At 34.9% G+C, this 17,686-nt stretch overlaps 1 protein-coding gene across 3 annotated transcripts in view; it reads left to right on the forward strand.

Moving 5' to 3' along the window:
- Window positions 1–17,686, forward strand: part of THOC2 (THO complex subunit 2) — a 53,653-nt gene that overhangs the window by 10,220 nt on the left and 25,747 nt on the right. For 2 of the 3 annotated variants that reach the window (XM_082770769.1, XM_082770771.1), the window contains exons 5-16: window positions 1,213–1,283; window positions 3,046–3,167; window positions 3,997–4,130; window positions 5,755–5,921; window positions 6,534–6,626; window positions 8,491–8,646; window positions 11,781–11,953; window positions 12,093–12,288; window positions 13,408–13,449; window positions 15,399–15,440; window positions 17,287–17,417; window positions 17,505–17,606. In XM_082770769.1, coding sequence (XP_082626895.1) covers window positions 1,213–1,283; window positions 3,046–3,167; window positions 3,997–4,130; window positions 5,755–5,921; window positions 6,534–6,626; window positions 8,491–8,646; window positions 11,781–11,953; window positions 12,093–12,288; window positions 13,408–13,449; window positions 15,399–15,440; window positions 17,287–17,417; window positions 17,505–17,606 — 1,429 coding nt within the window. The remainder of the gene's footprint in view (window positions 1–1,212; window positions 1,284–3,045; window positions 3,168–3,996; window positions 4,131–5,754; window positions 5,922–6,533; window positions 6,627–8,490; window positions 8,647–11,780; window positions 11,954–12,092; window positions 12,289–13,407; window positions 13,450–15,398; window positions 15,441–17,286; window positions 17,418–17,504; window positions 17,607–17,686) is intronic. The other variant, XM_082770770.1, reaches the window with a different exon arrangement.

The raw sequence follows: 17,686 nt of genomic DNA on the forward strand, positions 1-17,686 counted from the left end.
ACTGAAACTAGTGTGTCTGCTTCTCCCCCCCCCCCCCCCCCCCAATTATGTAGACAGCTGCCCTGCATGTACTAGATTTACTAGCAGCAGAGAAATAGTATGACTGGGAGCTAAGTTTACTATGGGGACAAATAAAATTTGGTATAATTTCTTGCTTATTTTTCCATGAGTTTCCTCTAACACTTCTTCCACTCTAAGCTCTGTCTGCTGCTACCAGGATCCATTTTTTCCCCCTTTAATGGAGCCTTCTCTCAGTTACTATGTCTCAGTGTATAAGAATTTTGGTTCTTGTTTTTATCCTCTAATCTGTATTCCTTTAAACTAATTTTTTTCTTCAGATTCTTCGTGGCTGAGATGCTTGGGTGCAGGGGTCTGGACTGCTCTGGCATGTCTGTTTCCTCTGCTGCTACCCTGCTACATCATTGTTTTCTAGTCTGTTCGGGGGTCTCTTCCTCTGATTTTTGTTGTTGTCACTTTGTGGGTCTAGTTTTTCTGTGTATTTTTGTGCTCGTGTCTGTACGTACTTATATTTGGTGATGTCTGCCTTTTGATTCTTTGTTTATGGAGTTTTCTGCTCCTTTTGCAGCTCCTTGCTTCCTGTAATGAAATGTTTTCTGTTTTTCTTTAAGTTACTTTAGACAGGCATGCTTCCTTTGTTTTATGGCCTCTCTTCCCACAGGAATGAATTTCTGAATTGCATTCAGTTGTTGACAATGCAAAAAGAATGGAAATACAGAATTACAGCTAGTAAAAGACTGCAGACTGGGCAATAAACAGCAGTTACTCTAAAGACAAGGGAAAAGAGACTAGAACAATGTGATATTAAGGCTAGGGTCACCCAGTTCTCTTCAGCAATTTGTATTTCTATTGTTTCCTGCTTATTATTCATTCTTAATATTTGCCATAAACCTCATTCCAACAAAGAAAGGAAAGAATTATGATTATGATATTCCTCTGGTTTCTATTCTACCTTTTTGTGGGATTTGTGCATGTGTGATGTTGGTCATTGAAATATTATGGGGATCTCAAGGTGAATAGGTAGCTGCAATGTTACAGGCGGCTAGTGTGTTAAAAACAAGCTACTTTGCATTGTGTCGTCATGAGCATTTAACATAATAGTGAAGAATAGAATAAACTTCTAAATTCCGTGAAGATAACAGAGGCAAATTTCCACAAATACCATGTTTTTTATCCCCTCTTCCTTTATTCTAGATATTGAAACAAGTTGTTTAGAAGAAAAAAGTAAGAGGGATCATTTTACTCAACTGGTCTTAGCCTGTTTGGTAAGTTCAGTTGCACTTACAAATTATTTTGGTAAAAGTATATGGTAAAATCTGTTTTAAAAAAAAATAGATATTCTTAAAACTACATTGTTGTAGTTCGTTTTTTTTGAGGGAGTCTGTTAAAATGTTTCAACAGCTTGAGAAATTATACACAAATAAGTACTTTTTTAGGTGTTTTGTATTGCTGACAAGATAGTTCAGGCTGAACATGTTTTTAATTTAGACAACGGTGTAGGTAGACCTGTTGTTTCACCAGATGGACCAACCTTTGGGTTCTTGTTTAAAGGAATTAACTCACTGAGCTTGTTATTTTCTCTGCTGATTTCAGGAGAAAATTGTGTATGTACTGTTTCTTATTGACTGTAGTTCATAACATATGGCTAAGCAGTTTGAATGCTGATAATATTCTTTTATTGCAGTCAGTCTGTTCCTTCCTGTGGATTGAAACTTTTCATTTGTATCTTCCATATTGTTAGTCTGGTCAGGGAGGTCTCCTTAGGTTAGCTTTATCCATCATAGAAAAATAAATTACAATTTTATTTTATATATATATATGTATGTATGTATCTTGGTAACTTTTGTTCTTGCTGCTGACCTTAAGTTCCGATGCAGCTCAACCAGAAAAATTTATTTTGCCATTTTCAAAAAACATCGTTTTAGTTTTAATGTTACAGCCATTTGGACCTACAGATTTACTGTAGCTCAGGATTGTAAGATGCAAAGCTTCTTGTATGTGAGTAGTTCGTTTAGTTTCCTGTTTTTAATGCAGCGCAAAATATTTAGGGACATCCAGGAATTCTGTGACCAAACAAACTCATGCAGTAAGGCTGCTGCATTGTTTGTTTAATGAATACTTATTGGATTGGGGAAGAATTATAGCATGGAGACAAGAAATGGTGAAGTGAGCACTTGCAGATATGATACATGTCATCAGAAACAAACACTGTTTACAGGAATGAGACGTAACACAAGTAACTTCGATCCAGAGTTCTGTCCTGCAGTGTGAATTTAAACTTTAAGTGTTCCTAAAAGCATGTATGCTGATTTTCTTCTTGTTTCCTTAATGAGAACTTAAAAAATAAAAAAATAAAAAAATCATAAAATATGTATAAGAGAAGTATTGGCAGAACGTTGGGAATCAAATATCTTACTAGACTGATTAAGCAGGAAGTGGTTAAACTTCTCTCTGTATTTTTCAGCTATGTTAGCTGACTTGGTACTTTTTTCTACATACCTTTATCACATGCGTTATGGGTAGAGTAATGTAGTCTCATTGTTTGAATCATTTAAGGAAGTAGTTTTGAGAGAGTGTAAGTTTCCTTACCTCTCGGTTAAACAAATTTTGCTTCTGAAGTACATTTTGTTAAATTTCTCCTTTATGCAACCTACTTGTGCCTTTTGAAATGGCATTCCTAGCCATCTGGAATAAGCTTGACTTGTAGGAAAAATCAGTGTAAGAAAAGGCATTTTTTCAGAGTATGAGAGAGTGGGTTGAAGCTTCGTAATATGCAGTTCTTGTAATAACATCCCTAGATACTAAGCAGTGTATACTTTGTAACCAGCAGTTAGACTCTACAGCTTGTTTATTCAAGGTGTTCGCTATATAAAACGTACCTCTGTAAAATTCTAGTTTTAGTTCAGTTTCTCAGTTGTATTCACTTGTAAATACATTCTGTTTCAAACTTAGTATGAGGGTATATATGTATGTTTCTAGGTGTTCATAACTGGCAAATCTGATGTGTATTTTTGGTCTTTTTTTTAGTATCTTGTATCTGATACTGTCCTAAAGGAGCGTTTAGATCCAGAAACACTGGAATCACTAGGACTTATCAAGCAGTCTCAACAGTTCAATCAGAAATCTGTTAAAATAAAGACAAAGCTATTGTAAGTTTTGGGGTAAGGGTTTTCTAGAGGGTGGGTGGGGAAGGGCAATGCTAATTAATCTGGTAACAATGTTTACTTTAAAAAAAAAATGTTTATTGTATTAAAATACTGTCTTTTATTTAGGAAAAATGTTTCATTGCACTCTAACAAGTCACTGACAATAATAGAACATCATTAGCCCTCCTACATTTCTCAAGCATGTGAATGCTAAAACCTGTTTTAACTTCTTATTGCTATGACCTTTTCTTTGCTACAGTTATCCTGTATGTACAGATTAAATACTTTTTATTTTTATTTGTAATAAATGTAAATTTGTTAAGTATGAGCAAATATTTTTTTACTGTTACATCAATTAAGCATGGGTATATGTATTTGATGTTCTTATAAATAAGCAAATGGAGTTATGTTAATTTTGGCAACACTAGATTTTTGTGAATGTATATTTTGTGCCTTTGCATCCAATGCTTCAGTCTCTATATTAAAGAAGAGCATTTAAAACTAGAATAGGTCCTTACTCACAGACTGATAAGGTGCTGAGCAGTTCTTCAGTATAGCATGTAAGAACAAGCTTTATTGTTAGTGCTAACAATCTAGCTTTTAAATGGTCTGAATTTGAAATAAAAGATGGATTTATTTGAAGAATACTTGCTGCCTTGCAGATACTTGTTGTACTGCATTATCTCATTTTTGCAATAGCTGATACAAACTGCAAGTTCTTGAAAGTGTATTTGAAGTTCACGTTTTGTATAGCAAGTTTAATATTCATAAGAACATGAATAAGCTTTCACTGTGGATGTATTAATAGTGTTTAATTTCTGTTTATTTGCAGTTATAAGCAACAGAAATTTAATTTGTTAAGAGAGGAGAATGAAGGTTATGCAAAGCTGATTGCAGAGCTGGGGCAAGACTTATCTGGAAATATCACTAGTGATTTAATCCTTGAAAATATCAAATCTTTAATAGGTAAGGAATTTGTTGGAGGAATATGGACACTGATTTTCTTAAATGGTTGTGCAACTCTAGAGGATGACCTTTGACTGCTGTTTGAGATCATCTGGGAATCAAATAACATGATACAGGCATGTAGTGTGGTAGTAACATATTGGCAGACCATCTTTGATTGGATTATGAAATTTGGATGCTCCTGTTTCTTTGGCAAAGTTGATTTTTGGTAATGTTGTGTAGTTAAAAATTAGTTACTAAATGTATAGTACAGTCCCAAATGTGACTTTGATCAACTTCAGCAGCCACTGGAAGAGTAGTGTTTTTTGAGGATGTTCTGACATCTGTTAGCAGGAAGATTAGAAAGTAACAAAGTAATGTCTTTTGCTATTTTAAGGTACTGAACTCAATGCGTGAATATCCTCTTAATCTTGAAGGAGCTGAACAACTGGTTCTCTATAAAGTGACAGTAGTAGTAAATGTTTCTCCTTTGTCTAGTTCAATTTGTGTTTTTTTTCCATATATCTAAATTTAGTAGTAATAGGGTTGCAATAAAATTGCAAAATATATTTGAAATAGATGTTGGTAATTCTCCATATTTTAGACTTCCTTTTTGCACAAAGTTTTATAATATTAATGCTTGCACTATTTCCTGTTCTATACAGTGCCAGTCCAAATGATGTGCTAGTATTTTATAAAGATAATTCTCCATCTATCACAGAATTTTGCTTGAGACTGGCAAATCCCTGTAGTAATACTACTTGCTTTGGAAGAGAGCTAGATAATAAGATGGTTTTTGGTGGTTATTACAGTAAAAAAATACACATTCAGTTTGAGGAATTTTATAACAGCATTTTTCTGTCTTCTGGAATTTTAGGATTTGCAGATGGACTTCCCATAAAACATTTTCTAAAGTACTGATTTGCAGGAGGTCCTGACATAGTAGAAATAGCCTCTGGGGAAAGAAAGACCAATGTAATTACATAGCTGCATAGTGGATGTGCATGGATGACATTTTTTTCTTATGGTACAAAGAAGAAAATAGTGTAGATGTGGATTCTTCTGATATAAACAATAGTATTTATTTTGTGGCAGAGAAAGTTTAGTGAGATACAGATACTATTTCAACACTGGCTTAAGTTGATCTATATCCTTGCTCTAAAATAAACAAGCAGTTCTTGTTATTGCTAGCAGCAGTGCTGAGTTGGCATGACAGTGTGGCATAACCAGATGGGTCAGGATTTAGCTGCAAACTTGAACACTCCTAGGGGTGTAAAATAATGTTTTGGGTTTACATGGTTCATTTATGCAGCTGCAACACAAGTCTGTGCATTCTGCTGGCACTATGGGATTAGTGAATTTGTTTTGTACTTCTCAAATCTTGACTATAAGAGGGTAACTTAAAATTTCTGTGTAAACTGAATTGAAAGTCCCGTTGAATGTCTTTGCCTGGTTTAGTACTAGACACAAGTCAAAATGATTGGTGTATTTGGAGGTGATCCAGATTATTTTGTTGTATGTAGATCTTTTCTGTTAAAATTTCGCCTTGATCAAACTTCAAAAAGTAATGCATTTGTAGATTAGTAACAGAATGAAAATGAAAAGTAGTGATATTAAGCTTTTCTGCTCTGTTCTTTTCCACTAGGATGTTTTAACCTTGATCCTAACAGAGTTTTGGACATTATCCTAGAAGTCTATGAGTGCAGGCCTGAGTATGATGATTTCTTTGTACCACTGATAGAGTCATACATGTACATGTGTGAACCACAAACTTTATGCCATATCCTTGGGTTCAAATTCAAATTTTATCAGGTAATGTATTTCTTAATTATTTTCATCACTGGTTGGTTAAGTGATGAACTGCAGTCAGTGATAACAGACATCTGCTGTAGTTCTTTTTAGTATGGAAATTAATATATTGTAGAATTCCAGTTTTAAAAACAATTTCATGAATTGAATAGAATTTTATAATGTATTTTTGAGGAAGATGCTTTCAGCTGCCTGTCTGAGTTATGGTCAGCAATCTTGATCATCACACCTTCCATTTGAAGGTGTATAGTTATATAAGGACTGGCATTAACAAAGAAACTGTGCCTTTATAAACAAAAGACTTGTCCAAAGGAGTAAAGAGCATGTTTACAAGGTGGTTAATATTTCAGAGAATATTCAATTAAGTTTTTGAAATATGGTATAGAACTGCATACAAGCACCATAAGATGCAGAGATAATTAAACCTTACAGTTTCTGAAAAATCTGTTTGCTTATTGCAGTCAAGTCTAGCCATAAGGCAGTATGGCTTTGGAGTAGTAGCAGGTAACTGACATGGCAGCAGGAAGAACTGTGTTGATGAACTGAGCTTCAAGTAATTTCATTTGTTTTCATGTCTTTTCCTTTCTTTTTAATTTGTAATCTTCCCTTCTTTAGGATCCAAGTGGTGAGACGCCTCCTTCCTTATACCGAGTTGCTGCTGTCCTGTTGCAACATAATCTGATAGATTTGGAAGATCTTTATGTCCATGTAAGTGACAGTGCTACTTGGTCAAATGCCAAAAACAAAGAATAATTTTTTTAAGTGTGCTAGATATCTTGTCCTATTCCTAAAGCTTAAGACTCATGACATACATGTACCTTGTAGTACCTGTGTATGTACATTTAATATCTGTTAAATTTCCCAACACTTTGTAATGTTACATTCAGACAAGCACACACTGAAGTATTAAAGCTGATAGGCCTTCTTTGAATGATCTGTGTAGTATCCTCCAGGTTTGTTTAACCTCCTGCCTGAGTTAGGAGGTGGGAGGTAATTGATAAGAGTGGTTTTAAATGCCTTGAGTAACCTTCCTTAAGAACTAGACCCTTGGGGTGTTTTCACTTTGGAAATTTTTTGAAAAAAGTGATAGGATGATTAACTGCTTTTTTTAATAGTATATTTTTTAAAAAAAACTCATATATACATATTCCCAAATCAGTCTGTAATCTAACCTACAAGAATTCTGAATTGTTATCCTGCAAGAGCAAAATGAAGTTGCAGGCTCAGATGTAATCTGAGAGATTTATCCTCTCCAGTCTGGCACTCTGTCAACCAACCAGCATACTAATTTGACAGATGGTAAACAGAATGTTACAGTTATCAAAATATTTTTAAATTATGCACCAATTTTTAATTTCAGAATATCCATATATTTCAAGGCTCTTAAGTCTTCCACTGAAATCAAGGAAATGAGCTCTAATTACAGCTATGGAAATCTTGCAATGTAGTTCCGCTGTTAATTTGTGTGGCAGTTAATAGTGTCACTCACAATCTGACTTGTCAATTACTGTCTCTGGCATCATTATTTTTTTGGCTAAAAATACCTCAGGTGGAGGAGGAGTGGGAATGAGTATCTCAATCAGCATGGAGGAAGAGATGTGTGATGGTAATGTTAGTTTAAGGAATGTTGGTGAGGTTACAAAAAGAGCTTCAATTCACACCTGTGCAATCTCAGCTGGATCCTGTATAGGTATTTGTGTTTTCTGCCAGTCTCGCGGTGGGAACGGCTCCTGCATCTATTTGTACTGCTCACCTTTAGTCACATTGATTCTCAGCCTCATTTGCAATCTGCTTTCGTTCCAGAATTTTCTCTGCTAGTCTCTGTTTAACTTTGACTGTGTGTTCCGCATGGCATTTTCCTCTTTTCAGTCAGGCTTAATTTCACTTGATATGAGAGTTTCATGAAGATAATTAACATAGAGGTTCTGAGCATTGGGGTATATATCATACAGTGTATTATTACATGGTATGTATTATATGGTGTATGGTGTGTGTGTGCATATATATATATATATGTGGTGGTATGTATTGTGCAGCTTCTGTACAACAGCAGCTGTCAGGCTTACACTTCACATCAAGAATGTCCTCGCTCCCCTGCCCCACAGTTGTGCAAGAACCGTTCTTTGCTTTTATTTATGCACACAGACGTACGTAGCAGGCATTAGGTCCTAAAGATGTGATTTGCTACTTCTCATTCTACTTTATGTATTTCTTGGTGAATCTTAATAGATTTATGTTATTAAATGAGGAGGGTGTAACTCTTTAAACCTTTCCAAGTGGGAGAAGAAAGAATCCCAAGTTCTGTGGTTTTGGTGGAAAAGGGGAGCTTATGCAACCGATTGTTGTGAGGAAGGTGTGAATGATGTTATTCTTCATCTGTCTTTGATTTCAGAAGTCTGTTAATACCATGCTTCCTTGTTGGTATTATGATAACAAGAAAAATCTCTCAAGGAATGTTTTATCTGATTATATCGAGGAAGGACACAAGTGCTGCTTGGGTCTCTGGTTATGAAAAGCAGGAGTGAGTAGCAAACTCTCATTTTCAGAAATCATGTTTGTTCTGTTTTCTTAGCTTCTTCCAGGGGATAATGCCATCATTGAAGAACACAAGCGAGAGATAGTGGAAGCTAAGCAAATTGTCAGAAAACTTACGATGGTTGTCTTATCCTCTGAAAAGACTGAGGAAAAGGAGAAGGAAAAAGAAAAAGAGGAGGAGAAAACTGAAAAGGTTAGTGTGTGTGAGTAGCTTCTTTTCCAAGAAAACAACTTTAAACTGAACATAGTCATTGTTACAAAAATATTTTTTCAAACATATAAAAATACAGGTATCCAAGTATCTGTTCTTGGAAGGCTTTGTTTATCTTCTGATAGCACTTCATTTATGCTAAAAGTGCAAGCATGTTCTTTGGGATTTGTTCTGGATTTCTGTACATTTTAGGCTTTTGGTTCCTTGTCTAATTAATATGACTCTTCTTCGTTGTATCAGCTCCCCAGTGTGTGTACTGGCATTCACGTACTTCAGAGTCTTTCAAAAACTGTGTCTTCTAGGTCTTACGTTATAATCATAGTCGATACCGTAGGGATGCAGACGTAAAATGCATTTGTTACTCCTCTCAGTCAAGAATTGGGATGAAAAAAATTGCTAAACTTAAGAATGCTAGTATAATTAGCCTCCAGTGTAGAAAACACATTTTAATTGTACGTATTGTATAGAAACTGTCCTTTGTGCTTTCCATCAGACCTGTATCTTTGTGTCAACGTGTACTTCTTATTTAAGGTGCTACTGTGTCATGTCTTGTCTGTGTTGCCCTAGCTATAGCTTGCTTCATTGTTTTTAAGTGTAGTTGAAAAACAGTAACTTTTATTTCTGGGTAGCTTGTTTTCTTCTTCATTTCAGAGTTGTAACCACGGCTGAAGTATCTTTTTTTACCTTAAAAAAAAAAAAAGCTACTTTCATTTGATAGTTTGAGTAATGGAAAGGGTGGACAAGTCCATCAGTATTGATAACTACTGCTCTTAATTTGCTGTATCTTTCTGGGTTCATTATATCTATCTGTTTTGTCTACTTAATCCCATTTGTTCTACCTTACTTTGATTATCTGTCTCTCTGACCTTCCTTCCTCCTCTTTTTTTTCTGCCTAGCTTGAAAAAACTAATTTCTTGGTTCCTTGGGCAGCTGATAAAGTCACCTCTCTCTGGTGCTCAACTGCAGTCACATCTGCTGCTTAAACTGATTCCTTTCACTAGTGTTAATTTTTACCCATTCATTATTTCTATATTGCTTTTTATTAAATGACATTGCTTTGGTCTGTCTTTTCTACAATCAGATGAGCTGCCTGGCATTTTCTGAAGCTCACATGTCATAATGTTCTGATGGAAGATTGAACTCTTGATTGGACATAGGGAGCGCATACATTGCTCAGTAATGTCAGAAGAATTAAGACAGTGTTCTTGTAGCTGAGCTTTATATTTAAGAACTAGGGAATTTGAAGCTGTACCAAAAACTGCAACTTTTTTTTTTTTTGAAGGATTGGAGTGACGAGTAATGAAGTCTGAGTCTGTGGTGGGAAAACAAAGAGCTGTACTTAAGCAGTTCCTCTGACTGAATTTCTCTGAATGCATGCTGTTTCTCAAAAGGCTTGGTTCTGTAATAGTTTTGTATGTTAGCTATGCAATTTGTAGCAATGAGGAACAACAGGTTCCAACACTGGCAGTCCCATTATGAGTGATTTTTATCCAGTATGCAGTCTTAACATACTATTTTTGATATGGTACTGTGAAATATATGCCTGGATAAGAGAGAAAAATGTTTAACAATTTATGGCTTAACTATTTTTTAAATTCATGAAGTTCTGTCCTTTGAGTAAAGTTCATTGTCTCATGACTCTTAATATGAATAGTGTTGTCAAATGCATTATCTACTCTTGCCTTTTGGGATGCATTTGGTGTAACCAAATAATAGTGAAAACAGATGGAGAGGGAGATAAAAATAAATAAATAAATAAATAAAAAATCTTAAGGTCACAACTCAACAGTATGATGAGATTTGACAGCAAGTCTAGACTGACTCTTTCCTGTTGTGTGCTTTTGCTGTTGGAGAGTATGTTATGGAAGAGCACGCTTATTTAAGGACAGACCCAGTCAAGCAATGTGTATGTGTAAGCAGTGCCTGCTTTGGAAATGAAGCAATATTCATTTCCATAGAAAGACTGTGTGGCTTGAAACATGGTTTCTAGTACAGTGGTAATCGCCCAACAAGGCAATTTCGTAGTATCAAACTTTATTATGGTAATACAAATAAAATAATCACGACTCTACTATATTTTAAACAACATGACTTCTAAGAAGTAATTTTGAATGTGGACTTCAAGCTTCCTGCTTATACTGAACAAGGCAAAGTGTTCACATGTTTCAGTGAAGGATCAGTGTACCCTTTTATTAATACAGTATAGAATGACTTTAAAAATACAACCCCTGGCGTCAGAGGAACTTTGGTATTGCATGGTAAGGAGTTGCATGGTGAAGTAATACTAGTGTATGCATTTCTATTTGCGCATGTACCTTTTTCATCTTCAAGAGGCTGATCTTGTTCTGCTGTATGGATATATATTTTTCCTGAAGAAAAAGTGAAGCTACATTACTGTGTGATTTCAATATGAGTATTGTGAAGGCCTCTATGTTTTTTGCTCTGAAAACTTCCTCTGTATATACTATACTGTTTGTTTTGGTAACTATCAGAAAAACAGTTGTTTATAAGACTTGCAAGTAAGTTTTATAAATAGCTTTAAAAGGAAACGAAGTTCATGCAAACAATATGTGATTTAAATTTTTCTGTGGTCTTGCACTTACTCTAGAAGAATATAGTTTTAAGTGCCAGTGTGAAACTTTGGATATGAGCAAACTAAGAGACATGGAAGTTTGTTTTTAAATCTAGTTTTGCTAAATAAATTATTTGGAAAAAGTTAAATTCATATTTTCAATCCAGGGTAACATACTATGCCAAGGATTTTGACATGCTTGCTTTGTTGTTAAAATGTCATGTGAAGAAGCAAGCTGTAATAGATTGTGACATATTGAAAAGTACATAATCACAGGTATTTCGGAGCTCAGTGTCTTTAACTTCATTTTCAACCTTTTCTTTAAGATGTTAGATTCCAGGTGGACTGGTTTATTATTGCTTTTGAACTGTTCTTGTTGTATAAATGTCTAAAATCTGTTTTTACTTTTTACTTTATATATAAATATATATATGAACTAGTATTTTATCTGCATAATATTTTTGTGGAATTTCTTGTGGACTACAGCTGTGTGCTACCTAAGGAAAAAGATTTTATGGAAAGACTTTCATTGTTTGTCTTGCAGCCGCCAGATAATCAGAAGCTTGGTTTATTGGAAGCTTTATTAAAAATTGGTGATTGGCAGCATGCACAGAGTATTATGGATCAGATGCCTCCATTTTATGCTACTTCACATAAGCCTATTGCAATTGCCCTTTGCCAGCTCGTGCATGTGACAATTGAACCTTTGTACCGCAGGTAAAGTAAAAGCTAGATTTCTGTTGCTAAAGAGTGTGAAAACTACATAAAGCTTACAACCATGAATTCACTAGTGAGCCTAACTGTATTTATATGTCTAAATATTTTTCATGCAAAATGCCTTACATCTTATTTTCAGGGTTGGTGTACCAAAAGGGGCAAAAGGGTCACCAATTTCTTCTTTGCCAAACAAGAGAGCACCAAAACAAGCAGACAGCTTTGAAGACCTGAGAAAGGAAGTGTTCAACATGCTGTGCTACCTTGGTCCTCACCTGTCCCACGATCCCATTTTATTCGCTAAAGTGGTGCGCCTTGGAAAAGCATTTATGAAAGAGGTTAGTAAGACAAAAAACAAACATTCCTGCATGCAAGTTCAGGAATTGGTCATATGACCTGTTTTAAAAGGCTGCTAGGTTGTTCTGAACTCCATTGGAATATAATTAGAAGCTCAGACAGAGGCTAGTGAATTTAGCTACCTTTCTGGCAACTTGCTCTTCGGTTAACCATTTTGTTTTATTTTCCAAGTCAACAGTAGAGGTTTCTCTCTGTTTTTTAATTAATAGCAGTTCTGAGAAACTTCAGAATTCAAAGTCTTTGAAATACTTTTTTATTATTAAAAACAAAACACCTTAAAAATCACTATTTCCCAGCTTTTTATTTTAACTTATAATAGTGAAACACTTGATGATTGGTTGATTTAAATGGTATTCAAGGGGGGAAACTTTCAGTTCTATAAGTTCAAGTAAAAATATTGTTGATTTTGGCTACAGCTAACAAACATTAGAATGTCCTGAGTGTGCATTGTCAACGTACCTAGCTGAGGGGTAGCTGTACTTGCTGTCCAGCTGTATTTGGAGGTATACAAGTAAGAATTCAGATGTTAGGATTGAAGATGCTTTTATTTAACTTAACAGATTTTGGTGAGTTCTCTTACGTTCAGTTCCCAAAATTCAAGGATGGGGTGACAGAACCTACACAAAGTTTGACTTCCTAGTAGTCTTTCTTGTAAATCATGGTAACTTAAAGCACTTTAATCTTTTTCCTACTTCTTTATCTTTCTATGTGGTATAATTTCCAGCATCTTCTCTTCCAGAACTATGAGATTCCCTAGTGGCTAATATTCCTGTTTATTTCTTGCTGGCCTGTGAGAAGAGTGGTGTTTGAATGATATGCTGTATTGCAATTGTAGTGCAGTTAATATGGAAATCATAATTTCAAGGGAGTAATTCATAATACGGCTGTCAGCAGATTTTTAGGTTGACTTTGTAATTAAGTTCAAGTACTGAAGATCTGTAAGACCTTGTTTCTCTGCGGATGTGGGCAATAGAATGGAGATTACTTGATTATAGTTTGGTTTATATATTTATATATATACTTGGATTACAATTAATATAAATACGGTAGTTCAATGTGTTCATGACAAAGATGAGCAACATCTTAGCTATTTGCTTTAGGTTGGAACTACGAAGAAATTCATCAGTGACAGAATGGTTAAGGTAACAGAGGGAAAGTTATTTTTAATGCACTACTGCCATCAGCATGTTCTGGTTAAGAAACCTGTATGTAACACAGATATATTTATAACTGGAGGTGATTTGACTAAGTTAACTCAGTAGTTTAAATTTTAAACTACTAACACTGCACTACAGCTTATGTGCTCAAGTGTAGCTTTAAAATAATCATGCACTTACTGGTGTGTTAGCTTATGCGTTTTATGGTGAGTGGAACAAAAAAGGAAATGTATAATTATGATTAAAATCTTGAGAGGGTATTGTGAGAAAACGACAGGGAAAATAATCTATAGCTGTTGGTAATTTGTGTTGGAAGTCCTGTTCTTCTTTAGGTAGAAGTTGAGGTGCATTTATTTTTTATTTCCAGTAAGAAAACAGTATTTCATATGTATTACTAAATTTCCTCGACGCTTGAGTTATCTTTTTCAACGTAAGCATTCAGTGTCACCACATATGTAAGCTATATATTTCATTTATGCATTTGAATTTTTGTTCAAAAATAAAGAAAATGCTTTGCGATTTCTCTGATTCTGCTCACAAAAACTAAGTAGCTCTCAAATATATTAATTTTCTTTAGAAGCTCTTGGTAAACTCCATTAGTAATTACCAGTTTCACCAAGGAGTTTATGTAGCTAATCTTTGAGTATACTTTTTATATTTCTTATTAACAGTAAATCCTATCAATTGATAAAATATTGTGCTTTGATTTGTATGCCAGAAACTATAAATTTATACTGCAGCATAGTACAACATACTGCTGCTGACCTGCTCACTAGACTGGGGTTCAGGCATTTTCTGTTCCATAGTGGACTTCAAGATAGATATGTAAATGATTCACTTGCAAACAAGTACAACTAAATACAGCAAGCTTCCATATGAAGCTAAAACTTCTTTTGGTTACCTCCGTAGATCCTGTAAAGTTGTAGTTGCTGATCTTGAATTGTAGATCAGTCTTCATTTTTCAGGGTTTTGGGGGAGACAAGAACACATTGTATCAGCGAGGTAATTTCATGAGCCATGTATGTGTAGTGCTGAGAACCTAATTCACTCTGAGTTGCTTTTTAAAAGCTGTTGAAAATACTAGAAAAAATATTTTTTTTCTTGCAGGATGGCATCTGATTTTGAATTGTTAGAATGTTTCTAAATAAGCAATCCATTTCATGTTGTATATTTTGCAGTGTTTTCTAGAACAAATACTGATACTGACAGTCAAACACAATTTCAGTACCTAGTAATGAATTTACATAAAAGTATGCTTTAGAGAAGGTGGAATCTTGGTCAAATGTAAATGTGTAAGTTAGAGTCAAAATTCTACATTATGGTGATAGACAAGATAGTAATGAATCTTATGTTCATGGTAGGTATTAAATGAAGTAAAAGTAACTTTATAACCCTGATGTTTTTTCCCCAAATGGATCAAATATTAGTGGTTTCCGCTCTTCCCTGTATTGTGTTTTTTTTTTTTTTTTAAAGAACTATTAAGTCTTTATCCTATGGATTTTTAGGTGTGTTTTAAATCTTTGGTGGTTGCAAATGCTGCATGCACAAACAGCATAATGGATCAATGGCAGCATTTCTGCATAGGGCTTCGCTGTGTCCTATACACAATTCAGAGATGATGAAAGTAGGTATGAAGAGATTTGGATGGAGGAGGAAGAGGCCTTATCTGAACAGATGAAAGCACTGCAGTGTGTAACATTAAGAGCATACACTGCAGCAGATGGTGCTAATGAAGATTGGGGAGGATATGTGTAGGTCTTTAGATGTCCTTCCACCCACTAGGCCTGCAACTATTTTAATGCTAACCAATCTGGAAAAGTAAACATTTACTAGGCATGTGGCCCATTAGGTGTGTGCTTTTGCTGAGGTAACCTTGTTCTGAAACAGTAACTGTTATGTTAATTTTTCTGAAATTAACATCGTCTTTGTTATAGTTTCAGTCTGATGGAAGTAAGCAAGAAGATAGAGAGAAAATGGTGAGTTTCTTAAAGACCTTTGATCTGAAAATGAACGTAACATTTCTAGTATAGCTAATTCTTACGTATTTCTTGGCAGAGCTTTAAATGTTCTAATGATCTCATTCTTCCTGCACACTGCTTTTATTACATATTTTAGTTTAGTAAAATGGCAGTCTATTTTTATTTGTGGAGGTGAACTTGTGTTGTCAATTTTACTTCATCTTCTGAGGAGGAAGGAGTTCTTCTGAGAGTTTAACTGAGACTCAGTTTTAAATAAATGTGCAGCCTTTCTTCCTCTGTAGAATTTAATTCTTTACCAAATGTACGCTGAAGACTTGTCTTGACTTTATAGGCAGGTTTGAGCCAGTCACAGTCTTTTGTATTGCTTTGGGTTTTCCTCTCTCCACAGATGCCTCAATTAATATTGTTCCAATAGCCTAGTGCATTCTACTACCTGTCAGCTTAGAATCAGAGCATCTCTGTCTTATAAATACCACTGTCATGGTGGCATCTTGTATTTTAAATAATTTATGCATAAGAGCATAGAAAAATGAGAAATTAAAAGTAGGGTAGGTACTTACACTACAATTGGTAATTTTTGTTTATTGGCTAACTTGAGATGGGCCACAGTGAAATCCAGGTATCCCACTGAGATCAGTCTTTTTATGAACAGGCAAGTTTTCAGTATGAAGTCTGTGTAGTTTTCAGCAGGTTCTTATTTCTTCAGTTTCTCACTTGTCATGATTTCATGACTTCTCGAATCATGGCAGAGGGAAGGAAAAACCTGAACTGTTTCTAAAAGTACTAATAATTAGAACTAATTGAACTAAGAGTTCAATTTGATCAGAATCACTTAAAATTGTGAAGAACTTATTAACTGTGATCATCAGCTGTGATCCATAGTCTGCAGATGAGTCATGCAGTCTTCTGCAGATGATTGCTGTTCTGTAGGCTTTGTTTATCCCATTCTTTCTTACCTCTGAGAAAATTTCTGTGGGTTAAAAAAGTGTGTTAGAGGGAGTCAGTTGCAGACTGAGTCTGTCCATTTCCTGCAGGAGATGGTCATGTGGGTAAAGTGAGACTCATAAGAAACTGCCAAGTAGTGCATAAACTGTTTGGTTATGCCTCACTAGAAGGGAACTGCAGTGTAGAAGTGAATAGAGTGCACAGTTGAGAATTAGTTCTGACTACTAAGGCTGTTGGATCCATGACTGAGTTACATGTTGCAAAAAAATCTTGGCTGGAGACATGGATAGCTGCTCATACATGGAAGTGTGAATTATGTGCATGATAAAACACAAGGACTATTTTTTTAGTCTTTATGTATTATATTGTAGCATGTGATACCATATTAAAGATGATGCTCTTTTGAAATTATTTTTTTTTTTCCTAGTGGTTATTCTAATAGCCCAATGGGAAACAAAAGTTATAAAAAAAGTTTATATTGAAAAATATGGAAACTGTTACTGTGTGCCTTGGGAACACGTAATGCCTTTAGATTTTTAACCCAGAATTCTGAAAATTTAAGTAAAAGCAAGGAGTACCTTCATCCATTGAAGTTACTTGCCAAAATCTGTTTCCTACAAGTCCCTAATTTATCCATTTTTATGTATTTGATTCTGTAGTATGAATATAACACTTGGAAAAATGTCAGCTACTTTGCAAAAGATTTTATACGGGCAAATAAAATACTGACAGTGTATGTGGTCCTTGATTATAATAATATCTCACATCATAAGTCTTTTATTAGTTAAGTCATTTTAGATTTTGTTCTTGTTTAACAAGTCATAATTTTGTGGCAAATGTGCAATTCATGTTTTTGATACACATGGTAGTTACCCTGAGGTTTTTGTCTTTATCTCAGGAGATACTGTTTAGCTGTTTGCTGAGTATTACCGATCAAGTTTTGCTTCCATCTCTTTCTTTGATGGACTGCAATGCATGCATGTCTGAGGAATTATGGGGAATGTTCAAAACTTTTCCATACCAGTACCGGTGAGTAGAATAACTTGTTTCTGTTCTTTGGAAGTGGCCTCTTATAAACCATGAATACTGAAAATAGTTCTCCTTTTATTTTTCAAGGTACCGTCTTTATGGGCAATGGAAGAACGAAACCTACAATAGTCATCCACTTCTGGTGAAAGTTAAAGCTCAAACCATAGACCGAGCCAAATATATTATGAAGTAAGTTGTGTAATTCCATAAGTTATCAACTGTGATGCAGTGTATTGCATCTCACCAGCTGAAGGAAAAAAATACCTTGA

Source organism: Aythya marila (assembly GCF_965140915.1).
Source record: "Aythya marila genome assembly, chromosome: 13".
Lineage (NCBI taxonomy): Eukaryota > Metazoa > Chordata > Aves > Anseriformes > Anatidae > Aythya > Aythya marila.